The sequence below is a fragment of the Lipophrys pholis genome, assembly GCF_963383615.2.
Source record: "Lipophrys pholis genome assembly, chromosome: 5".
NCBI classification, from domain to species: domain Eukaryota; kingdom Metazoa; phylum Chordata; class Actinopteri; order Blenniiformes; family Blenniidae; genus Lipophrys; species Lipophrys pholis.
Genome location: NC_137628.1, coordinates 28,324,163 through 28,349,304, shown reverse-complemented (window position 1 = coordinate 28,349,304; position 25,142 = coordinate 28,324,163). Strand labels below are relative to the sequence as shown.

Genomic DNA, 25,142 nt, shown 5'->3' with positions numbered 1-25,142 from the left:
ATTCCACGTAACCTGCACGTTTTTCTTAAAGTGCTGTGATGTTGGCCCACTTCATGCATCATACACAGCTCTCACTGCTCCCCACTAAGCAAAAATATATTGAAGATAGCGAGAAAATTCACTGTGACATAGTCATGATAGTGGCCTCCTGCAGCACCACACATCTGTTACCTGAGCTCCTCAGAAGACACACAAACACTGAAAATCATCTGAAGGTTAAAGTTTTCTTAGAAAAAAAAATCTGAATTATTCATTCATTGTACATACTTGACAATTAAATCAAAATAATCACAATCCAGCCATAAAAAGGGAGCTGATGTTGAGCTTGAGCTGAAGCCAAACTCCTCTCTTTGTAGAAACACGTTTAAACATTTAGCACCTGTCTTTTCAGATTCTGGGTCAGAGATGGTGTTTTGTCCTGGTTTGCAGAGACAAACTGCTCCAAATTGTGCCGCCGCTCCGATTTGTGACTGGAGGCCGACACCTTCCCCCTAGCAACGGTTGCTATGGCCTGTGTGTACTCTAGTATTTCAAATCACTTCACCAACAAACAGACAAACACGGAGAACTTGAACAAGTCCCTCGAGTTTTATTTTTGGTTTGACTTGACGAAACTCAAGAGATTTTTTTTTTTTTTCGACTTGAACAACTGAGAAGCTTCAACATGATGCACGACCGTCACATGCTGAAATCATCCTCAGTTACTCAAAATAGTACTGACATTCAAAACGCATTTAATGCCTGCGTTCGACAAAATGTATCTGAATAAAACAGCAATATTCAAAGCCCATCTCTCATACAAACGTAATAAATTACACAACAGTAATCAAAACTCATCTCGATTTAATAGTTTGAATCTCTGTCATTTTAAAAGTAAACAAAGTAGATTACACACATAATTGGAACAGTGCGGGCACCTAACAACACTATTCAGTTAATGTAAAAGGACTATTTGTAATTGATTTCGCCTACTTTTGAACAGAATACTAAATGATAACCATTCCTTCAGTCTAATGAACTGCAATCAGAAATAAACGTGCAGTAAATGCAGAAAGAACATCTGCTCATAAATGTGTGAAGAAAAATCACAGATTTGAATAAAACTCTTAATGAAATACAGTTTAAAAGTGTCAATTTATATATTACTAGTTTGAACATGAGTAACAGCGATATACAGTCTTCAGCATGGAGAGAAAGAGATAATTGTTCTGTTCAGCAAATGGCAGATGGCTGGATGTGAAAACCAGCTCACTTATCAAAGACAATTATGCCAAATCGGTGTTGTGTCACGACGTCTCACTGCCCTCAAGTGGATTCAAATATGATTTAATGTCGGTTTAAAGGTAATAGAGAGCCCAATGTCTGACTTCGTTACAGCTGTGGCCATTGCGTTCAGTAAGGTGGCGCGCTGATGTTTAGCTGGCGTGCGCTTGTGGCGGATGCGTCAAAAGCTGGAAAGACGATGAGGCTGGTGTCAAATTCCAAGGACCTAATGTTGCATGTTACAGGCTCTTTGATGGTAAAAGAGAAACGTAAAGGAGTCATATTATGCAAAATTCACTTTCTAAAGGTTTTCCAACAGTAATTATCGTCCCCATACCTGGAATGACGCTCCAGAAGTGAAGACAGTCTGTCCTCTCTCTCCCCGGCTTCTTTCAGTTTTTAAAAAGTGTGTTGCTCCAACCAGCCAATCAGAAATCAAACCCTATATAGTGTCATCGGGGGTTTAGCCAATCCCAATCAAGGTAGGCCCTCTCTTTGACTCCTCCCACAGTCAGGCAGCTCTGCTCTGGCACATGGCACCACCAGAGGAAGTACTTCCTCTTCTTCCCAAGATGGGCATGTGTGGGCGGAGCCAGTCCAGCTCACACAGACACAGCAGATTCTGAATGCAGCTCCCATGATCCAATATTCAAAAAGAGGAAAATCATGACGTAGCAATGAACTTTGAATACAAAGTTTTCAGACCAACGAGATCATGTGAAAGAGTTGAAAAGCTGGATAATATGACCCCTTTAAATGAATGTGTTTGGAGCTTGTTAAAAGCTGAGTTTAAGGTGAGAAAGGCTTAAGGCCAGTTTATGTTTGTTTTTTTCATCTCAATCCCAGAAAGCTGACCAACCCCCCCCCCACCCTCCACCCACCCCAAATAAATAAACAAAACTTTGTAATGGGTCCCCACTAACTATTTGAGGAGATTAGAATACGCTCTACCAGTGGAGATAAATATAATTTAAGACGTGAGTGTATTACTACAGTGACGGTGCCGCCTGGGCCTCATTCCCAGCTGATCTTGTCTCTTTCTTGCTCCCCAGCTCTCTGTCCAGCAAAAAGGAAACTGTCTCCATCTTGGATGACATCGGCAGCATGTTTGACGACTTGGCGGACCAGCTGGACGCGATGCTCGACTGATGTCCGGCCCGCATCTCCCTTCCAACACCCACCCCCGCCCTTCCCCTCCCCTCCAACGTGTGTAGGTGTATCAAGAAAGACTTCCCCAAGGCTTGCCGCCGCCGCCGCCGCCGCGCGCTCCACTTCTCATGTAGCCTTGTACAATACGGAGGAGGGAGTCCTCTCTCGTCTGGTGCAGTAGCTCTAGTAGACCTCCCGGGGCGAGGAGGCGCCGCCCACACAACCTCTGACCTCTGCAGCCCAGCGAGTGACCGACTTCCCGGCCGAGAAGCACAATCACTCTCCTCGATCCCGTCAGCGCTACAAACGGTCGGGGAGGCGGACAGACGAGCATATTGCTCACGAGTGAAAAAAAAATAAGCACATCGACCGTCTGACAGTTCAGACGAGGCCGCCAGATAAGAGGAGACACATGCTGATGAGAGAATTTTTAAAAGCACACGAGAAGACGGACCACTTTCTGAGTCTGTCTCACTCCCACAACGTCACAAAGGATGCATTTTCCCCAGACGAATCGTAGCCTCTGTTTCTCTTCTGTACGAGTGGAGGATCGTGGTTAGCCGGACTTCCTGACGTGTGTGTTGTCTCAAGTTCATGTTGCCGTCGTTGCCGTTGCCGTTATCGTTGCCGTTTGTTGTCGTTACGAGTGTGCGTGTGTGTAGTCCCTGCTGATGCTCATGTCAATTGTCCTCTCACTCGTACAGTAGTTACTCTAATGATCAGAAAGACGATAAATAGATGTGCGTCCATGACATACTCACACTCACACACACAACAAAGATTGACACATTTGCACACACAAGCACACTCATGCGGTATATCACGTTGTCCTGCTGCGGTGAACAGTGTTTTTAAAAGATACTCCTATATTTCAATGCTTTATATAGTACATCCAGTAAACAAACATACATAGAGTTTATAATATACCTGGGTATTTCAGCTTGTAGAACTCCCTCTAGTGTTGGTTTGTGAAACCTCTAATCTGCCCCCTACCATCTTGTCTACGCCCCCCCCCCCCTCTGTTTTTACCTCCTTCAGTGTCTGTTCTGTTCACTCTGCATCTCTCTGTGCCTTGTCACTGTTCTTTCTCATATATTCAGTTTATTTCTCGTCGTCCATCCCAACATGTTTGATGGTTTTTTCTGGATTCCTTACAAATAATAAAACGCTCCCCGTGTGTCTGTGACGTCAGAACTAGCTTTTAGGTTGAGTTGTGAGTACTGAGACCTCCTGTAATCACAGAGAAGCCCACCTCTCCCCCCCTGCCCCCTGCCCTATAAGATGTAATAATAAGTTGGCTCTGCTCCTCCTCGCCCCCCGCCCCCAGTTTTCAGTGCCCACCTCCCATATAAATGAGACAGTGGCTCAACCACCAGTGTTCATCCCAATGAAGAGTCCACTTGTATTTTTATGCTCTTTGAAAACAAAGATATATTTGAGAGACAGATGGTTCTATGTGAATAATAATGATAATAATAATAATATATTGATGACAATTATAAACATTGAACTGAGGTGAGCTGAGTGAGCCTGTACATTTATGGTTGAGTTTTGGATGTGTTGTGACGGCTGTTGTGCCATGGTTGGGTTTAGGTTGTGTTTCTGCTGTGACGATGCATTCCTGTACAGCTATGATGAGAATAAATGTAGAAATTAAACCTCACCTGACTCTTCCTTTGGCCTTCTGCTATTCGTCCTGTGCAGTTTTGCTTTTTCTTTTCTTTTTTTTAAAGTAGTGGACATTTTCATTGGATGCAACTGTTACAGATTCATAACTGAACAATATCACACTTGTAGCTCTAAAGGGAAACACACACATCTTAAAATGTTGTGCCTCAGGTAGTTTATCACCTCCCACTCATCTGGAAAAATAATGTCCTCTCATCAGGAACAGAGTGACCACTGAGATGCTCTCCTATCTAACGACAATCAGAAATCAGGTGGCTTAAAGAAGGTTTTGTAATAGTGCACATTAAACTACACGCAGCATCAATACAATACAACCTCTTACGTTTACAGAACGTTTACAATTAATACATGATGTCGGTTTTACTGCGGTGATACATGTAATTGATTACTTGTAGTTTAGTATTTTGACAATGTGAAACTGCTTCTTTTATAAATGAGACAATAGTATAAACATTTTAGCAGGTGATACATGGTTAAAGCTCTTCATTTTTACGATATTCGAACTTTCTACGAATGGGAGAGTGAATTTGTAGGAGCTGAAAAAGACTTGTCACCTTTTCAAGTCATTGCAATCTAAAACTACAATTCCCAGAATGCTTTGGGAGAGCCTGTAAATCAGAATGAGACGCTCCTACTGACGGTTTATTTAGAGTGGAATCGGTTGTTGTTTAAATTGTGTTGGTGTGTACATCAGATATACTCAAAATTGGGGAAAAAAACGTAAAACCGTAATGGCGAACACTATTTTAGAATTGTTTAGTGCATTTGGCTTGTTAGCTCTGTGGCTAAACCCACTAGCCTGGGAAGGGGCGGGGCTCCGGGGCGGAACAGGAAGGTCCTGAAAGCTAGATATCCCTTGATTGAAGTCTTTTCCTCGCTGCCTGCGGAGGTGATCAGACGTGTTCTGCGCTTCACAAGTTTCTTATTGAACCATCAGAATGACTTCACGAAAAAACGCGTCCAAAACACGCGCCTTTCTGCCCCGGTGTGGTTTGATAAACAGTCTTCACCCGTCAGTAGCGAAACAAGTAAGTGGAAATGCGCACACGTGGAGGAAGCACGTGGCCTGCAGCGCAGTTTTTACAGAGTTATTTTAAATTCCGGTTATGTATTTTAAAGTTCCTGGGGTTTTTTGGGGGTGAATGTTGCATTCAAGCTATCTTGAGCTCTTAGATTATTTACTACCTAATGAATAAAATACACGGAATGTTACCGAGCAGATCTCGGTGATCATGGATTGAATGTGTATTTATATTAAACTGAAGTCTCGTTTCTTTACTGTTGAGGCGGATTCTTAAGAGCATATGAGGTGCAGTTTCCCCTCATGATGAGTTAAACTTTGTAATTGTTTCACAGTGGATCTTGAACTGTACAACTCAAAGTTTGAACAATGGCGGTTCCTCGTGTTGAGAAGACTTCAGCTGGCTGAATTCAATCCGAGCGCAATGTGACCGTTGGTGAGTATGTGTGATATGTTGGTGTGTGAACTGCTTTCAGCCGCTGATGACAGACTTAAATAAACTTTTCTGACACCTACTATGAGCGCTGGACTCCAGCTCCTGATTCTGACTTTATTCTGAGGCTCCATTAATGTTGTCAAACGGATTTCAGCAGTTTGGTGCTCCTGTTCTTACATTTTGTTTTTGTCCACCATAAATAAAACAGGCTGGGGAGTTCGGGTGTGGCTGGATGAAGATCTGCTGTTAATCACATGATAAATGCAGGTGAGTTTGTTCAAGTGTTTTAACCCTGGTGCTGTTCAGGTAAACTGAAACATGCAAGGCAGTGGGGGCCATGATCAGGAAACTGCCAAAAAAAACATTTCAAGCCATTGATGACAAAATAAATAAACTTTTCTGACACCTACTATGAGAGCTGGACTCCAGCTCCTGATTCAGACTTTATTCTGAGGCTTCGATATTTCAACATTAAATCGTGCTACCAGTTCCTTCACTTTTTTTTTTTTTAATAGTTTTTGTTTTTCTTGTTTGCTGTGAAGCTCTGGATGGGGAAGCTGAGCAGTTGTGAGCTGCCTGGGTGAAGACCACTGCTTCGGAGCGCCGGTGAGTTTGTCTATTTTCCTGATCCTGGATCTCGTCCCGCCGCGCTGCCTTCTGTCAAATGCGGTGAGGGAAGGTCCAGGAAGCGCTAAACATTTTTCAGCCGGTGATGACAGACTTAAATAAACTTTTCTGACACCTACTATGAGAGCTGGACTCCAGCTCCTGATTCAGACTTCATTCTGAGGCGTTGTTACAAATGTGCCGCTTCCAGTGTGTTAATGTGAAAAATGAGGTTTTTTTCTTTTCTTTTTTTAATAGATTCAAGAGGGATGTCTGAAGTTTGCTGAGGTTTCTATATTGGTAAGTTTCTCTACTGATGATGCACACGTTACAGGTCTTCTGTTGGCGATGTAATATTGTTTCTGTCTCGCTCATCAGTCTGAATAATGTCTTTTCTCTTGCAGGAGCTGCAAAACTCGTTGACTCATCGCCAGACTGGAAAGTGCCCGATCGTACCTCCGCGAGGCCACGGGCTCTCTTCACCTTTCATCGCTTTTATTTACAGAATAAACAGTAATTCTGAGTCCTGGATTGTCTGTGTGGTTTATTTATTCACCAGCGTTGGTTTACTTTAAGGTAACGAGACTAAAGCAGTGGCTGTGAGGACGAGTCGCTCTATAGATTCTCCTGCAATGATCATAGCATTTTTATTTTCACTTTTTAAGTGATGAATGGCTGAGATCCACTGGTAATGAGTGGAATCTTCACTTCAATATATCACAGAGAAGTTATGGATGTTTACTGGAGCAAGCCCACTGGGAAAACCAGTGTTTTTTACAGTGACTTTTCAAAATCCACTACATCGTGTAATTTGTTCTCTAGTGGGCGATATAAAGAAATTACCCTTCCTGTCGATGAGGAACTACTGCTAGTTTAACTTTCAAACTGTTACACAAGACTACATTTCTTAAAACCTGAGTTATGCTTTATATAATTATTCTGCAGCCCATTTTGTATAGTTTAATTGTAGACGTTATATATGCCCTGTTAAATATTGTCTGCAGCACTTGGTGGCTTAAGAATTTAAGTAAATAAGAATTTTTTCACTCTTGCCAGAAGGTTAAACATGCAAATTCCAGTTTGGAGTTCGCATGTTCTCCATCTGTACATGTGGACTTTCTCCAGAAATTCTAGTTTCCTCTCTAAAACAAGCTGAGGTTAGTTGACGACTCCAATTTGGCCGTACAGGGTTGACGAGTTTTCTACTAGTCAGGTAGTTAAATCAGCGTAATTTTTGTACAATTTATTCATTTTAAATAAATCTGAATAATATGTCTACCTATATAGCATCTTCTCTTATTGCAAATCCTTAAAGTCGATTTTCGAGCCCCATTGAGATCTGAACTTTTTTTTACTATGAGAATTAGTCTACAACTAATCGAAGGCTTTACGTCCCAACTCGTCCACTAATGATTTTCATTATTCATCCCAACCCTAGTTTTTCTGGTGACCTGGGTTGTCTGGTTGGCGCCAGTTGCATAAACGAACACTTTAAACCCAGAAATGTTGTAAAACGCCTCCAACCAAATTCAAACGAAGCAGATGGATGCAGAGTTGTGTGGCTGGTCCTGAGCCTGTAAGAAATAAACAAATCCACTGCTTTCCCTCCTCATTTGCGTGATTTCCTGGGGGTTGTGTGGATTTCCATACAGGTGCTCTGGTCTGTGGTTTGACAGTGAAAGCAGGCGGCGCGGCTCCTTGTCTCCGCCCTGCGCATCGGGGGGGTGGGGGTGGGGGGGGCACTCCAGTCTGCGCAGAGGACATCCGACACACGCAGCCTCCTCCTCCTCCTCTTCATCCTGATCCTTGCTCACACACACTGAAGCCGGACTCCTCTGCCGGGGAAACCACCACCGACTCTCATCCCGCCCGGTCCGCCGCCTGCCGCTCCATCTCCACCCGCTCCGGTAAGGCCCGACGGTGAGTAAGCCTCTCTTTGTGCGGTGATTTCATTTATTTTTATTATGTTTTCGCCCTCTGATCATCGCCACACATCTGCGCCCGAGCGGATGTTGTCATGTTTCAGGTGAATAAAGAGACTCGGCTTCTTCTCCTGCGCGCCGGTTTTTGTGCGTAAAATGCGAATTATTGCTGCGCAAAATGGGAGAAACCCGGAGCGCGAGGGAGGGTGATGTCACCATTATAACACGTTTGGAGGGTTTTGTAATAATGACAGGATGGAGATGATGATGGTGATGATGAAGGCCTGTGATGAAGCAGCTGGCTGCGGGAAGCGCACAGAATGATGGAGGCTGGTGGAGGAGACGGGTACCGGGCGGCCGACCTACTTAGAGCCATTAGAAAGATGAGGAGGATGAGGGATGGTGGTGATGAAGAGGGGGAGGGTGGGAGAAGAGCGAGCTGCTCCACAGCAGGTCTCAACTCTCATCTGGGCCCAGTGCGTCTCCTCCTGCTGGAGCAGGGCGGGGCAGGATGCACCTCCAACCGACAGTTGATATTATACAACTCTTCAATAAGTCAACCTCACTGTCTTTGTGTTGTTCTGCATCTAAAATTTAATTTCCCCCCAAATGATTTGCTTCAATTTAATTTATAAGTCTTAAAAAAGAAAATTTAAAGAAAATTAAATGAAATTTCAGCCATCAGCGTGATTCAATGATATATTTCTATATATTAAAGCTTCAAAGTCACTGTGAATCTAAACATACATATATACGAATATATGCTGCTATAAGAAATAAATGAATGATACAAAAAACATTTAAACATTTTGGCTGGAGGAACTTTAAAACTCACACGTCCTGACATATTAGGCATGCTTAGCTCTCATTTTAAAACATCTTTCAAAAGAAACACCTCTTTTCTTTGGCTGGTAACACTGTGAGATGCGCTCATGTTAAAACAAACTAAACGAAAACAAAACCCAGTCATATGTGTATTATAATGTCATTTGTCTTAATTCAGCTTTTTCATAGCAATCAGGTCCTCTGGTTGTTTTAAATGCAATATAAATTAACTTGAAAACATTTTCTAACATACAAGCAGTCGCGTGCGGTGGCGTATCAGTCAGGGCCAGCAGTAACCAAATCCCCCCCACACACACACCAAAAGAAGTATTGTTGCCTATTCCGATACGGTCAATGGCAGCAGCACATTATGCCCTACAGTAAAGACACAATCCTAATCCAATGTAAGGCCACTATGATGCATCAGCACTTAATCCACACCAACATGACAACAACCACAACACATCAAGACACCACATCGCCACGATTGTATGGGAAACACCACTTTACGATCAAAAACAGCACCAAAGGCCAACAGCAGCCCAATCTAATCCAGAGAAAGTTAAAAAAAACAACAAAAAAGAACTAGCACTCACCCATCACTTGTAGAGGAAACCCATCCTGATCCTTTTAGAGGCTCTATGAGGCTGTAGAACCGCTGCTGTTCCATGTTCCGGAGTTTGTACTGAAGAGTCACCATGACCAGCAGAACAGCTGGTTGTGCTCCTAGCTAGCTGTCTCCCGGTCCTAGTGTTGGTAGTTTCCCGCTGTGAAATACTGCACAAAGCCTTTGGTCTTCCTCTGCTCACACTTTCCATTTCTTCTGCAAACGGGCGCCTTGAAAAAGGCCCCAGAAGCAGGTCCGCTATCGTATCACCTGATAATGCTGTTGAATTAGCCGCCATTACCTCCAGAATAGCAGATCATGATAGTGCGTCATCACCCACCTGCCCATGGGCCAATCAGTGAAGCTCATTTCAATGACGACAGCACTAGAAACTCCGCTTGCCCTGGGGGCGTTCCGTCAATAACACATCAAAATTTGATTGGCTGATGATACTGTCACTCAACATTTTAACCCAATAGCAGCATCCAGCTTCGATCAGAGGCGAGCAACGCAGTTACTGCTGTGGTGCGTTTAGAGGACATAGGAGATTTGAGCTCCACAAAATATAACGTCGTTTTCTGAATAAAGCTGCATACTGAACAAGCAGCCTAATTGATTCCAGACACAGATTTCAGATTCTCTTTTTAATTATTAAAAAAAAAGAAATGATTTTTATTTTTGATTTACCTGCAGATTTTCCTGCAGAAATGTTCAGTCAAGTTCACGATTTCTGCAGGTAAACCCATTAAAAGGATAGGAAATAAAAAGTAGACGATTAAAAAATGTGCCTGGTTTGTTGCCGGTGTTGATGATAAATAGATGACTGGAATAAGAATGGCTAAATTTAGAAACAACTACTGAGAGTCATGGAAACAGTGGCTGTTATGTAAGATATTCAGCTTTAAAGCTCTAATAAAAACTAAACACTGAATTTAAAAGCAAAATAAAAAAACGTGTTCACACCCACTTTCTTGTGACCTCGAGCACCCCCCTCAGACAGTCCTGGACACCACTCGCTCTTTAAAAAGTGGTTCAGTCACTATTTCAGTATCTTAAAAACACAAAGCCAATTGAATCTCTTCATCCAGCTGGTGGATCTGATGCTTCTCACATCATGAAGCGACTCTGTCGCAGCCAAAACATTTTTTGTGTCGATTTTGGTTTGAATGTGATATTTGTGTTCAAAGTGGATCGTTTACTTTGCCGAGCTCCGTCTCTTTGTTTACTCGTCTGCCGTGTCGGCTAACAGAAGCTGCATTATGGAGGAGTTAGACGTCCCGCAAATGAGGAGAGAAGTGGAGAGCCTTCAGTATCAGCTGGCGATCAACAGGGAGAAATCCTCCATCACCGTCACAGAGTGAGTGCGTCTCCACACACACACACACACACACACACACACACACACACACACACACACACACACACACACACACACACACACACACACACACACACACACACACACACACACACACACACACACACACACAGGTGCGGCACGTCTGTACTCACAGGATGTGTGTTGTTGTTTTTTTTGTTTTTTTGTTTAGGCTGGTGAAGTGGATTGAAGGTTGTGTTTGTGAAGATCCGTTTCTGAACCCGGAGCTGATGCGAGCCAACCCCTGGGTGGAGAAGGGCAAGTGTGTGATCCTCTAACGGTCACACACACACACACACACACATCCACGCACACACAGACCAAACAAACAATCACGGATGCATACAAACTATAGAAACGGGCACTCCTCCACAGCCACGCTGCACTAACTCACACTCACGCACATTATTGCTATGTCATCTTTATTTGGAGACTCCTGAATGCTGTTACTTTACGTGTGTGTGAGTGTGTGTGAGGGTACGACACCAAGTAGCTTTTTAGAGGTTTGTTTTAATGAACTGCTGAGCAATGTTCAACACCTTTTTATTGGCTCTTTACACTGTCGATCCAAATAAAGACTTTTCAAATTAAAAGCAGCACCTTGGAGTGATTTAATGTTTCCAGCCCGCCACAGAACAAGTGCAGCAGTGCGTGAGACAGTGTACGCACGTGTGTGTGTGTGTGTGTGTGTGTGTGTTACAGTAGTTCTCTGATGCAGATGTTCCTTCTGACGGCGTTGGACATCCCCTCGTTGAACCTGAACCACACGTCACTGTTGCCCACCGCCGTTCCCATAGCGAGGACTGGACACTTCTCACCTGCTGACAGGAAATGGCAATTTAATTCATTTCCCTCAAGTCTCATTAAAAACCAAAAAGGACCAATAATCTCCTTTAACGTGACGTCAAAAGATTAATTCAACTGATTGGACACAAGTGAAATACCTGCGACCTCTAAGGATGCTGGTTATAAATTATGCACCGAATAATCGGCGGATTTTCTCAAGAGTCAAGAACATATTTTTTTTTGTTCTGTTTGGCGTAAAGACTGTTTATAGAGTCAATTTACCACAGAAGTCAAACAAGCTTATGACTTATTTTGATTTCATGTGAAATGATCGATAGCTCCTCCAACGCTTTCCAAGATAATTTCAACTTTGTGATTTTAACGGTCCAAACAGCTCCTTTTAAAAAAACGTGCGACAGTCGGCTGAATCTGGTCTGTGGTGTCTCGACATCACCAATGTTTGAGGAGTTAAATTATGTTAAAACCTGTCGGCTGCAACAGGATGAGAGGTAAAAGTGGTAAAGGATAAACAGCTGCTTTACACTTACAAATAATTCAACCAACTAAAATAGCAAGAAGTTTACAGTCATACAATTAATTGCAAAATAAGCCCGTGAGAGAAATGACATTTCTGACCTCGTGAACAAACAAACATGTCGTCACCCTCATTGGGACAGTTCACACATCCTGCTGTCACAATAAAACTCGAGCTGACTTTTGGTATGTCAACTCATGAGAAAGTCCCATCTGCTCAGTTTAAGTCTCTGGAAACTCCTGAAGGTGACTTGTCTTGACGCTAAATTCTCACCGAGACTGGTGAGTGTGTGAGATCCGTTTTGATTACCAGACGATTCCCCCCATAAAATACCAACCAAGTAAAGTCTGTGGTTTAATGGATTCACACTGAGAACGTAACACACCGTCATGCCCACAATCACATGGAGATTTAAGAATTCATCACTGGAAGTGGGACGCAGATTTGACTGCTTCGGTTCGTCGGATCCTGCTGTCGCTCCTCTTTTGGCCTAAAAACGGTCCCGGCTCTGCGTTTCCACCTCCATCACTCTTGTCGATCAATTTGCCGGCTGCACTATTTTGAGTCAGGTCAGTGATTTTACGTCTAATTGTTACGACCACACAGCAGCGACATCCGGGCCCGTGAGGGACCAGTTCTCCCTCTGGAGAACAGCTGCCGTCCTCAATTTCCTCTCCAGTTAAAAAGGAGCAAACTGCCCTTCATACTGATGGAGTGAATGACAAATACTTTATACTTATAAAAGAGATGAATGGATATCTTAGATTGGATATGAAAAGCTCCTATTTTTTGGGAATTAATGACTTTTAGTGAGCCAGGTGCTCTAAAGCAGCAATCTATATTTTAGACAGTAGTGTATCTTTGACTTGCTTGAATAAAAACTGAATTCAACACAGACTAACATAATGAAGTGGTAGAACATTTCTCCTGGCATCTATGAAAACCGGCCTGGTGAGGCGTTACTGTAGTGTATTAATGCAGGTGTTAGAGCAGCTGGAAGCCCTCGTCTCCTGCCTGCTTTCTGCCACAGGGCCACTAATTTAGAAACATTACATAACACACATCAGTGATCACCTCATGGCACACTGTGTGTGTGTGTGTGTGTGTGTGTGTGTGTGTGTGTGTGTGTGTGTGTGTGTGTGTGTGTGTGTGTGTGTGTGTGTGTGTGTGTGTGTGTGTGTGTGTGTGTGTGTGTGTGTGTGTGTGTGTGTGTGTGTGTGTGTGTGTGTGTGTGTGTGTGCTCTCCGAGTCTTTGGATGAATCCAACAGTACCTGTGTGTGAGGACAGCTGAGGTTTCTGAGGTTTGGGGGCAACAACTCGGCCAAAGAAATCGACCTCCGGCTGCGGGACACAAACAGGAAGTGTGAGGATGAAGCTCATCAGCTTTTGAAAAACACTGTCGCTCAATAACAAGGTCAACATGAGCAAAGGACCGACACTCATTAGCCTCGTTTTACTACTTTCACAGTGAGGGACTGGGAGTCAGTGGCTTCTCATTACCCTCGTTTCTGCCCCCCAGAGGCTGCAGCACTCTTTTACTGAACTATTAGACTATTATTGCTCTGATCTCCCTCTCATGGTCAGTGTGAACAGGCTGCTCCCCTCTGGCTCCACCTAGAGGTCATAACTAACAGATTATGGCTGTGAAAAGCCTCCATCTGTCAAAAGTACAGACACGACATGTAATTCCATACATCTATTTGTGACATGCAGCCTGGCCACCACTTGTTCAGGATGTAGCTTCTCTATTAAAGTCTCTCACAGATGCCAGCAAGAACTGAGGGTTCATTTTTAATTGTATGTCCCGTCTCTCCTCTGGACCGCCTTTCCCTTTCCTTTCCTCCTACACTACCCGGTCATGTCCTCGGCCATTCTGTCCTTGTACTGTCTCAAATACTTTTGGCTTAGTACCCAAAAAAACAAAAATGAGGATCCACATTTTAATGCTGCTTTTCAACAACCACTGACTCCGAAAGTCACATGTGTGTTTTCTCCTTTCCATCCCACAATGAACCCTGACCACAAACAAGCTGTGGAGCGATTCCTCTGTTAGTGCGGTGCTTTGGTGGAAGTGACATGGCTGCCATCAGAGCCTCGCTGAGGTTTGATTTCCGGGATAAACAAAGACACACGGGTCTTTCAGTTGCACAGAAATTGCAGTTTTATGAATTTATTAATCATTGATGGTTGAAAAAAAAAAATTGCCACAATGATCAGATTGAGGTATTCTCAGGAAGTTAGGAAGCTTATTTATTAATATCCAACTAAGAGTGAAGAGGAAAAAGACTAAAGACTAAAAATAACGCAAAGACCGTTTGCGTCCTGCTCTAAACTGGGAGATGTTTTTTAAACTACAAGATTCAGTTTATTTGAACCCAAACTAGGTAAACTGCTGCAGATTATCTTTGGTTCATATAAATAAACGGAAGGTCTGTAGGAAACGAACACGAAGTCCTGCAGACGGATGTGTGTGTCTGTGTGTGCGTGTGTGTGTGTGTGTGTGTCTCACCCTGGTCTCCACTGTGGTTTGTTTGACGATGTTCTCCAGCCTCTGCTGATGGTTACTAGTTGCTTTTGGGCCAGCACTCTTTTTTTCTTCCACTTTCTGCATCACATATCAGATTATAAATACATTAGATTATTACCACACACACACATACACCATGGTGAACTGGCTGACTCCAGGCCGCACCGCCCTCTCTCACCCTCACGGGGTTTCGCTGCAGCATCAGCTGCTCGGCCCTCCTCATCTTCTCCTGCTCCATCTCTCTGTTGATGGTTTGCTTGGCCTGATAAGTCAGCTGGCGGCGCGGAGGGAGACCTGGAAACCTCACCACCTCCTCGACTCGCCTGCAAAACACACACATGGCAGGGAAAAAACCTGTATTTTACAGGTCCACTCACAGAGCAGGGCAGCAGGTGAACCCTGTGAGACGGAAAGCAGAATAACAAAAGCTTCCACTCTCGGTGCCATGGCTGCTTTTCTAGAATAAAACCCGAAATTTGTCATTCTTTAAATCCTTAATCCTCTTACTGCTGATCTCCAACCACATGCAACACACGCACACAAGTCCACTGTCACTCAATGGCTGATGGAGGAAAAATCCAATAAACACAAGTGTATATTTTCATTAGTCATTTATTTCTGCTGTTTAAAATATATGAGGTCCGCTATTATTTTTTGGCAAACTATAGAAAAAAGCTGCTGGCTGAACTCTCCTTTCACTTGATGCATTATTCACTGCAGCAAATACTCAGAAGAGCCTCTGGCTCTCACATCTGTAACAATCTCTTTGTGGCTCCAGAGCTCACAGCGCAGACAAAAGTGAGAAGTTTACATCAAGTTTCTTGGATTAGACTTCAGGTTGGCGCTGTGACAGGTAACAATTCAACCACAGTCTCACAACGATCAGTACAGGAGTGACTGCTGTCACACTTTCATCGATTGAAAACACAGTACAGCCACAATTTTATGTTCCGACAAACAAGAAAATACAACAAATTGAGTAAAAACTTTGAAATAATCTCTCTTTTGCTTCGACAGTGAGGGTAATATTAGGAGCCCAGCAGGCGTCTGACCAATCACAGAGCTGTCCCAAAAAAAAAGAAAATTCCATCAAAATCCAATCACTTAGGGGTGCCAGCACTGTTCACTGTTCTTATCCGTCAGAGAGTGGCATTGTGGTGTGCCAGAGAGGGCAGGTAGAGGAAGGCGTAGACGAGCAGCAGCACCAGCAGCGCCAGCAGCAGAGGCAGGCCCCAGTCGTTGGTGACCAGGACTTTATCACAGCGAGCCTGCAGGAAGGAGCCGTCCTGGGCGTCCTGGTCCGGCATGGCTGAGGTAACGGGTTATCTATCTCACCCTAGCAACAAAAGTCTCCAAGAAAAAATATCAGAGCTGCCAGAGAATGAGAGTCTCCTGAGGTAAAGAATCGTCGGGATTTGAAGTGAAACGTGCATTTTTATCTCACACGCCGCCGTGACACATCTCCTCCTGGCTTCAGCCTTCGATTCATTCCAACTTCACCTGTGAATCCATCCTTTCCTCTGCTTGTCAACCTGGACCCCACACTGCTCCTCTGTTTCCTACCCTGATTCACCACGGAGACCATCACACACACACACACACACACATACACACACACACTCTCCAGGTGTTAAGGGGATTAAACTCTAAGCCCTCATGCAGTGTGGACAACAGCAGTGACCTTCAGCACCCCACAGACACACATCAACTCTTCACCTGCACTATCCAGTAGAGGGCGTGTGTGTGTGTGTGTGTGTGTGTGTGTGTGTGTGTACTCACGGCTCCAGTATGTACGTGTACTGTCCCTCGGGTGTGCGGTCCTGCCTGTACGAGAGGTTGTAGGCCAGCATGGTGCTGATCAGCTCATGCATCTGCTCTTTCTCCCTGCTGCTGAACAACTGTGGATTCACCTGAAAAAAAAAAATACACAGAAATATTAATAATATTAAAAAGGAGAATAAGTAGGTTTTTCCCACAGACAAACAGGAAAGCTAAGAATAAAACAATGGGAAGATACAAGCAAAATGAAATTACAATGACTTCTGTATAGTTGGGTCACGGTTCATACAGTAACTCTAATACACACACAGCAGTCAACGTTTCTGCTCCTTTTAAAAAGGCAAACTTTAATCCTTTGTTACATTTGCATGCAGACATGTGCACATTTAATGGCTGGCAGGCTCGAACGTACAGGCCGGAGTTTGGGACAGATGATCTCGAGGAGCAGCGTCAGGATATCGATGGCCAGGCTGAGCTGGCTGATCCTCGATCTGATGCGTGCTGGGATGTCGGCCAACATGGCGGACAAAGCGTTCCTGCTGTTGAGGAGACGCGAGGAGGCCTGGAAATGACACAACAATGCCTGAAATATCTGAAGCATGTGTTGTTTCCGGTTTAAAATGTGTGTGTGTGTGTGTGTGTGTGTGTGTGTGTGTGTGTGTGTGTAGAGGGCTCGTACATCGTGGTGGCTGTGAGGGTAGCTGATGCGGGGCACGTGCGTGTGAGCAAACAGGAAGTGGAAGGTGACGGACAGGAAGGGCAGGTACTTCATCAGAGAGAAGTTCTGGTTGTGCAGAATCACATGGTTGAGGCGGTCTGAGAACGACAGCCAGTCCAGCGCCTCGCACACACTCTGCAGGTTGGGATCTCTCACTCGCATGGACAGAAAATTATCATAGAGACCCTGAAGAGAAGCAACAGAGGACGTCAGGAGACGTGCGACTCACTTTTACCAAGTTTCTGATAGATTAGTCCAGCATCTGTGCAGATTGTAACGCGAAAAGACAAATTAAAGTAACAATTTTACAGGTTCAGTTTAATACCTGAGAGACCTTTTCGTACTCTCCGTTGGACATAGCCAGATCTAGAATGTGCTGGAACCTCTGAGCTCCGCCTCCTGCAGCCATCGTCTCCTCAAAGCCCTCGCCAGCTCGTTTCCTGAAAAAACACAAGTCGTGTGTTAAAGAAACGTCAAGCTCCTGAGAGGACAGGAAACACAGAGGTGAGGTGAATTAGATTAAACTGATGTTATCTTTCATTAAACAATAACAAGATTTTGTTGTTTGCATCGATGTTCATTTCATTTCCCCGGTCTGGAGCACAAAACTAAAGTGTTAAAGCTGCAATCTATTTCGATCTTTCAAACACACGTGGGATTCCCTCTGGACTTCTTCGTGCTCCTTCTTGTAGAAACAGTACGCAGTGCAGGTGCATATAATCGACAATAACTGAAGTTTACTATTTTGTCGTATTAAAACACCGATAAAATAAGAATTAAAAAATGCTAAAACACTTCATCCCTTCTTCACGTGGATTCATCAGTTCAAGATGTTCCCTCGACTGGGCTTGAGATCTGATTTAATGAAATAGTCCAATATTTTGTGAAAATTGTAATCCTTTGATTTTCTTACAAGATAAAATTGTAAAGAATAAAACAAAAAAAGATGTGACATATTCCAGTTCACAAACATGCACCTGTATTAATCCAATTCTTTCATATGAAACTAAACCAATTCACATCTTTATGACAAGAAAAAAGTCTTGGTTGTGTGTACAGACACGCCGGCGGACATACTGTACCTTTTGATGCGAGGTAACTGGAAGATCTCCTGCCACAGGTGGAACAAACCTTTGTTCTGGTCCTTCTGCCCCACAGAGACACACTGAATAGTTCTTGTGTCCAGCTGCTTGTGGCCTCGGCCACGGAGGAACTGCACAGAGGAGACCCACAAATACACGATTGAGAGCGAGCTGATCCTTTCAGGGAAGACATAAACACGCACATGTGTCTCACAGAGTCTTCAGTCATTCTGAAACTCCCTCACCTGCAGGGTGTTGATGCACGACCGGATGTCATTGTCCGTCTTCTCACACAGGGACATCAGAGCGCCCGTGTCTGCTTTCAGGCCCTGTTGGAACGAGATCTGCAGACAGGTGGGGAATAAACAAAAAAAAAAAAACTTGTTAAGAGTTGTGTCACTGCGGTTTGACATGCTTTTGATGCGTTTACTGACCTCAGAAAGTCTCTGAACGAGGCGAGAGGACTGAGTCTGAGGGAAGGACAGGAGGAAGGCCTGCTGCCTGAGAGGTCTGAGAGCAGGAACATAACTGAAAGAGAGCAGATTGATGAGAAGTAAACAAAATGGGCTCAGAGAGGATATTTTACACTTAAACATCGACATTCATCAAAAAAATTCAAACTGTAAACTGCTACGGCTGTTGAATATGAAGGTGCCTCTCACAGGTCGTTACAGATGCAGATGATCGGTCGTAGCAGGATGGACTCCTTCTTTTTTTTCTTTTTGGTAGCTTCTGTGCCGCCCTCTCCACCGTGTCCGTCCTTCCTGTTCAGAACCGCGAGCAGTATGTTGATGGCAGCCTGCCGACAAACACACAGGAAAAAAACAACAACTTTGGAACTGGAATCTACTGATACGCTTTAGCCACCATTTCTCGATTTAAAAATCCTGGGAGGACACTTACCGCAGGAGCTCCATCGATCTCATCGATGATGAGGCAGTTGGGCCTCTCGTTGGCTCCTAAAACCGACTTCATCTGCGTCGCCTGGTCAATGCGTTTCTGGAAAACCTCCGCACTGCGATCATCACTGCAACAACACGAGGGGAGCCACTCGGGTCACGAGCAGAGGACTGCGCGTGGCCACACGGTATTTTGCTCGAGCTCTATTTAATGTCTCACCTGGCATTGATCTCCACCACATTGTACCCAGCATGCTTTGCTATGACATGAGCCAGGGTGGTTTTACCCAAACCTGGGGGACCAGACAGGAGAGCCACCTGAAGAAAGAGCAGAATAAATCATATTGAGTAATGAATAACTACGTGAGAATCAGGCGCTGTTGCTGTCGTACCTTGAACTTTGGTCTCTTGTACTGATCCAGTTCGGCCTCCAGCAGCTCCTCGGTCACCTCAGTTTTAGTCTTGAAGCGGTTTTGATTCGGATTTCCTTGATTGGCTTTGAATGAGTTCTGATTGGCTGCCTGTCTGTCTGACCGAGCGGGGCAGGACTTCCTCTCCCTCCCGAACACGACGGTGTCCCACAGCTTCAACCACTTGAGCAGACAGCGATTTGTAAACTGCGGTACAACGGGACGAAGGCGGGTGTTAAAGACTTCGATTGACAGGAAGCAGGCGGTCTTAATGAACGAGGCACTGACGTCATCGCTGAGGAGCTCGGTGTAGTGGCGTGGAGAATATCGGTCCACCCACAGTCGTGACAATCGTCCCTCCGCGTCTTCAGGATCGTTCTCCTCACTTTCTGCGTCTTCGGGCTGCGCGAGCACTTCGTTCACACTGCTGACGTGTTGGAAAGAGCAAACAGACAGTTCAAGCTCCAAAATGTGACGCGTGTCTTAATATTTATGTTCATGCGGATACAGGCGTTCCATTTACCTGGTCAGCAGGTCTGTAAGACGCTGCGACTCCTCCACAAGCTGCTGGTGACGCTGCAGCATTAAAAGACACTTAACAAAACCAGCAAATACAAAAGCTTCAAACTTCATTTTCTAGATGGTGTGCGTTCGGCTGCTCTTTTTTCATGTTTTACATTTCGTCAGAACAAGTCATTGGGACTCGCACCGTCGACCTGCCCTCACTCCTGGGAATCGAACACACAAGTTTAAGATTTGACCTAATGTGCCACCAGTTAATATGACATATATTCCAGATGAAACACATTTTCAGGTCCAAATAAATATTCAGAAAAACTGAGTTTACTGCATTATATAATCAATCTTTAAATCCGTACGTGAATAATTGAATTACTGATGAACCAGATATTTCTTATTTCTACTTGGTTCAAAAAATAAGAGACACATCCAAATGATAACAGTTGAAGGTATGCAAGTGAAGCTACCATTTTGGTCCTGTTTGCCACCATGTTTTAAATATTGAAATGTGTGGTATATATAATCTACATAATGTTTGCATTTCTTTACTGTAGCTCAGTGATCACCAACACAACTCACACACACCTGACGGTCCACAAACGGTTGTAAAAAGCACTCATGGTAAATTCCATGAAGATTAATACAGAGAACATTGGATGAACGTGAGATTTCCAAAAAACAAAACTAAAAATTTATTGGAAAGTACTGAGAAAGAGATTTAACCCTTTTGAGCCAATTTGTCATTTTGGACTTCTTTTGATTCTGCTTCTACATTTTAACATTAATGATGGTTTAACATGAATTCTTGTCGTCTTTTTTTTCAGCACAACCTCACCTATGTGATTCTACAATTATTTTATTATTATATTTATTCATTTTGACACACTGGATGAACATACTAGATCTTAAACTGCAAAAAAAAAATTATATATATATATACACACACACACACACACACACAAATATATATATAAACAAAATCTGAGTGGAAAGAAAGTTAGATTTTTTTTTATATTGAGAGCCCAAAACATGGGTCAGGAAACATTTTGCACAATTTAGAAAGCATATCCAATTAGTAAATCTACAAATCAATGCACACATTCATCAACAAATGCATTTATATGATGCAACTGATAACCTGTCTAGGATGTGCCCTGTCTTCACACAGCCATCTGTGATTACATCCTGAACAGAATAAAACCAGTCCAGAAGATGGATGAATAGGAAATTATTATTTTTTTAGTGCATGATCAGTGGCAGTGTGACGCAGTGCGAGGTCGCTCACCCTCTCCGCCTCCTGCTCTCTGAGCACTCCTATCGGCACTGATATCAGCCCCAGTTCACCCAGAGAGTTTGGCACATTTCTGCAGTTCACGATCTGCAGACACACGGTCAAACCGACAAATGATCCAAACAAGCACAGAACTATACAGAAGTGTTGCTCTAAGTCTAGATTTAAAGCAAAGTGCCACCCAAAATGTACAATCAGCATCAGAGATGAGTAATTGAGGAGATTTTAACCTTTGTCCCCGTGTCTTCTTTCTGTCTGAGATAAATTCGACTCCCCGATGAGTCTGTCACACTGATGTACTCGCCCTCTGGAGGTGGCCGCTTCAGCGCATGCAGGGAGGCCGGCGCTGCTGCGCCAGGTCGCCTGGGTGAGTCCTGGAGGAGAGCGAAGCCGCTGATATCCAACACGACAGGGTTAGACCTGAAACACACAGGAATAGAGATTAACTCCAAAGAAGCAACAAACATACAATCATTCATGGTGAAAACATGATCAATTAAATCATCCATTTTCAACCCCCCTCCCTCATTCCTGTGTCTCCGTTACCTGCGGGTGCTGGCGGGCTCGCACTGCTCTGGAGAGGACGGCGGTGTGATGTCCTGGCTCGGTAGCAGCACAGCGCTCTGTTGTGATGCGCTGAAAAGCCGTTTGACCACGCCGAGATCCTGCTTCATCCGCTTCGACTTCGGAGCTGAAAGTTACAATATTAATGAGGCCCAATGAGGAATAGATAAAGAAATAAATAAACACAGAGACTTAGGGTGAACTCACTGATGGGCTTATCATCCAGCAGGTGCTCGATGTCTGACATGTTGTCTCCCTGCCGTTGATTGGAAGGTTTTCTCACCGTAGAAGAATCGTCTGAGAATCACAGAGATATTTCTGTCATTTCAGAGGTGATAACACAGAGACATTACTGTCTACAAGTTCTTTTGCACTTAAACTATAACCTCTAGTTAATCGACAACATATATGCAACTCTATCATGAGCCACTTTTCTAGAAATGTAAACTTTTTTGACACAACAGGAAAACTTTTCACTTCCTCAGGGGTTTGTAGCGGCAGTACAGAGAGCAAAGAAACTCAGACATCATTTCCTCCTGCTCAGGATCACAGGATATGTACCACAAGTCTTTAAGGTTGATGCTCTTCTTAAAAAAACAAACTTCTATTTACTAAAGCTTACAGTTAGGACTCTCACAAGACGACCCCCCCCCCCCCACCTCTCTCTCTCTCTCTCTCTCCCTCCCCCTACTCAAACTATCAATATATCCTATCCTTTCCTCTCCTCCATCCTCTCACACGAAACCGGCCAGCAGAAAAGCTGCCACCTCTGAGTCTGGTTTCTGCAAAGGTTTCTTCCTATTAGAGGGAGTTTTTCCTTTCCACCGATGCTCATGTGGATTTGTTGGACTTCTCTTTGTTAAAAGCACCTAGAAATGACTGTGTTGAATTTGGTGCTATATAAATAAAGTTGAATGGAATTGAATTGCTCCTCTCGGAGGAGGCCCTGGCGTCCTTCCAGTTGATTTCCCTGGTAGAAAACTGAAGGCAGGTGACAAGAGGGCATCCTATTAAGACGCTTGAACCACCTCAACTGGCTCCTCTCAATGTGGAGTAGCAGCTCTAGTATGTATCTGTGATCCCAGTTGGTTATGACCCAAAATTCATGACAGCATGTGTATGTGGACCGACTGTTAAACAAAGCAATGGAACTCAGCTTCCTCTTTAACAGCCCAGTACATCGACCACATCACTGCAGTCAGCTGTATGAATCTGTGGCCGATCTCCCATCACTCGTAAATAATGCAACAAGAAGTGGGGAGGGCTCTCCCCTCCTACCTGGAAAGAGCTCAACTTGGTGGTGCTGAGAGACACTTTGAACAAATCCAGCTCAATGATCAATAAATGAACACAGATCTCACACCACAAGCAAGGTGAGGGTACCACAAGAGGTTTTGTGTTTCTATATAGTGAATATAAAGAGGATGGCATGCTTGCTTCATAATGACAGATTATGGGACCATTCTATGTAAAGTTAGCATGTTTTACTTCTGATGTCTCTTAAGATGAACTGGTGACCCCACACCGACATTATCAGCTAAATCTCACTATGTAACGATCTTTTCAGAAATTATGAAATAACTTGGTGGTGCTGAATTTGGAGAATAACGTAAAGAGAACATTTTGTCCATCTTTGTCATATCATACAAAGCAGTTTGGCATCTAAAGTGCAAACAATAACAGCCGGTGTCAGCTTGCACAGATTTTAATTGCACTTTTCATACAGTCCTGTATTTTAAGGCTGGGAGTTTTGCACATGCAGGATGGCACACTTTAAGGCGTTAATCTGAATCCCGGTTCGGACTCACCCTCCAACTGAGCCATCGCCTCCAGCTCGTCCGCGAACTGCTCCTCAAAGTTGTCCTCGATCTCGAACAGCTCGTCGTATTCGTCCATTGTGCCTCCTACGAGTTCTGAACCCCAAACAGAGACTCTGCAACTACCTTTTAACAGCAGAATTAAACCGAGGACCGCTGTTTTACGTCAATATCTTTCCTCTTGAACTCGGTCGATGTGTGTTTACAAAGTTCCCGGCAATTTTTATGTTGTGTGAAACTACTTCCGGGTGACGCGACTGATCTGTGCTCTGATTGGCTGTTTACAACATGACGCCAAACTACAGTGTTCAAAAGAATAATTATTCAAAACATAATATTTAAGGAAAAATTAAAACGTGCAAAAAAATAAACTGTGTTATTCACGGTTTGACCAGAAGGAGGCGCTCAAAGCGTACAGTTTTTTCTTCAGTTCGCCAAAATTAAAATTAAGTGTTCCCTTGCCAATAAAATGCATTAAAACTGTCAGAAGAGACCTTTACTGCGAATTAGGCCAATCAGATTGTGTGATTAAAGATGAATTTGTTAAAACCTTCAAAATGTATAAATGAGCATGTTTACAAGAAGGTTCCTTTTCAATTCACACATTCTGGAGCAGGCCGTGTGGCTCTGAATGAAGGTCAAGACTTTGTTAACATGGTCATACACAGGACAAGGAGCTCTTTGGATGAGAAGCTATATCATTGCCCGCAATTCACAAATTCACTTAACACGGTTTTTGTGATGTATGTGCACGTGTCCCCTCATGTAATGCAAAATAAATACATACAAATATTAGAAACTGATGATGTGTGTTTGTTTTCATTCATTCTCTGATCCCACCTCGGATAAGATCCTTATCAAATAACATTTACATGCATATTTCTGTAGCTTCCCTCCTTTTATTACATAGCTAATGACATTAGTACCTCGTAATTCATTTTATTTGTCTTCATTTAGTTTATTTTTCAGGGACCATGTACAAAAACATTAATCTTGAAGAAAAGATGCTTTGTACCAGATTTTAGCTGTAGCTAGTTTCCATCTGCAGCCCCCGGGGCAGGCACACAACATAATAATACACAAATGTGTACAAATATAACACACAGTAAAAATTTATAACATTAGCAGTAACCATTCAAATGTAACACCTGCTTTCATAAAAATTCCTACAGATATCAATAATCTTATGGAACACATTATACAGAAAACACAACGAGTAGGAACACATTATAATACACTTTATAAATATAAACAACAGTAAAATCAGTAAATAGCCATATTTTGTTCTGTAGATTTTGGCAAATTCTTCCACGTTAAT

General features: G+C 43.5%; 3 protein-coding genes and 1 long non-coding RNA gene across 5 annotated transcripts in view; 3 read left to right on the top strand and 1 right to left on the bottom strand.

Annotated features, from left to right (window-relative positions):
• The window catches only part of LOC308109410 (uncharacterized protein), a gene marked incomplete at its 5' end in the record, with an annotated part of 40,209 nt that extends 36,135 nt beyond the window's left edge, over positions 1 to 4,074 (top strand). Inside the window, one exon of the mRNA XM_080462949.1 lies at positions 2,316 to 4,074. Within this exon, the coding sequence (XP_080319075.1) occupies positions 2,316 to 2,412 (97 nt within the window). The 3' untranslated portion in view covers positions 2,413 to 4,074. The remainder of the gene's footprint in view (positions 1 to 2,315) is intronic.
• Positions 4,075 to 4,938: 864 nt separating this feature from the next.
• LOC308110360 lies at positions 4,939 to 6,687 on the top strand. The gene is made up of 6 exons (XR_013935383.1): positions 4,939 to 5,129; positions 5,458 to 5,558; positions 5,767 to 5,825; positions 6,101 to 6,164; positions 6,423 to 6,464; positions 6,569 to 6,687. It is a non-coding gene; the product is annotated as an uncharacterized lncRNA (long non-coding RNA).
• Positions 6,688 to 7,966: 1,279 nt separating this feature from the next.
• On the top strand, positions 7,967 to 11,485 carry LOC308110324 (guanine nucleotide-binding protein G(I)/G(S)/G(O) subunit gamma-13-like). Of its 2 annotated transcripts, none has more exons than XM_080464563.1 (3): positions 7,967 to 8,084; positions 10,768 to 10,875; positions 11,069 to 11,485. In XM_080464563.1, exons 2-3 carry the CDS (start codon positions 10,778 to 10,780, stop codon positions 11,172 to 11,174), a joined length of 204 nt encoding a protein of 67 aa, XP_080320689.1. In that variant the 5' UTR covers positions 7,967 to 8,084; positions 10,768 to 10,777; the 3' UTR covers positions 11,175 to 11,485. The 2 variants fall into 2 exon arrangements, with proteins under 2 accessions (XP_080320689.1, XP_080320690.1); XM_080464564.1 differs by having other exon boundaries at positions 7,976 to 8,071; positions 11,069 to 11,311.
• On the bottom strand, positions 11,307 to 24,051 carry chtf18 (CTF18, chromosome transmission fidelity factor 18 homolog). Its single transcript, XM_080464562.1, has 22 exons — positions 23,816 to 24,051; positions 22,215 to 22,304; positions 21,990 to 22,134; positions 21,674 to 21,863; positions 21,438 to 21,530; positions 20,157 to 20,209; positions 19,922 to 20,060; positions 19,616 to 19,840; positions 19,444 to 19,541; positions 19,228 to 19,351; positions 18,987 to 19,123; positions 18,759 to 18,852; positions 18,570 to 18,668; positions 18,325 to 18,455; positions 17,568 to 17,682; positions 17,204 to 17,428; positions 16,937 to 17,086; positions 16,525 to 16,655; positions 14,924 to 15,068; positions 14,728 to 14,823; positions 13,490 to 13,559; positions 11,307 to 11,714 (listed from the first exon to the last, which is right to left on the bottom strand). The coding sequence occupies exons 1-22, from the start codon at positions 23,901 to 23,903 to the stop codon at positions 11,593 to 11,595; spliced, it is 2,760 nt and encodes a 919-aa protein (XP_080320688.1). The 5' UTR covers positions 23,904 to 24,051; the 3' UTR covers positions 11,307 to 11,592.
• Positions 24,052 to 25,142: the final 1,091 nt, after the last annotated feature.

Bases quoted from the DNA above. Each gene is read 5' to 3' on its own strand.
- LOC308110324 (XM_080464563.1), top strand. From the start codon at position 10,778: ATGGAGGAGTTAGACGTCCCGCAAATGAGGAGAGAAGTGGAGAGCCTT. The intron at 10,876-11,068 runs GTGAGTGCGTCT...TTTTTTGTTTAG, and splicing joins TCCTCCATCACCGTCACAGA to GCTGGTGAAGTGGATTGAAG.
- chtf18 (XM_080464562.1), bottom strand. From the start codon at position 23,903: ATGGACGAATACGACGAGCTGTTCGAGATCGAGGACAACTTTGAGGAG. The intron at 19,124-19,227 runs GTAAGTGTCCTC...GTTTGTCGGCAG, and splicing joins AGATCGATGGAGCTCCTGCG to GCTGCCATCAACATACTGCT. The intron at 17,087-17,203 runs GTACGAGCCCTC...TGTCATTTCCAG, and splicing joins ACCCTCACAGCCACCACGAT to GCCTCCTCGCGTCTCCTCAA.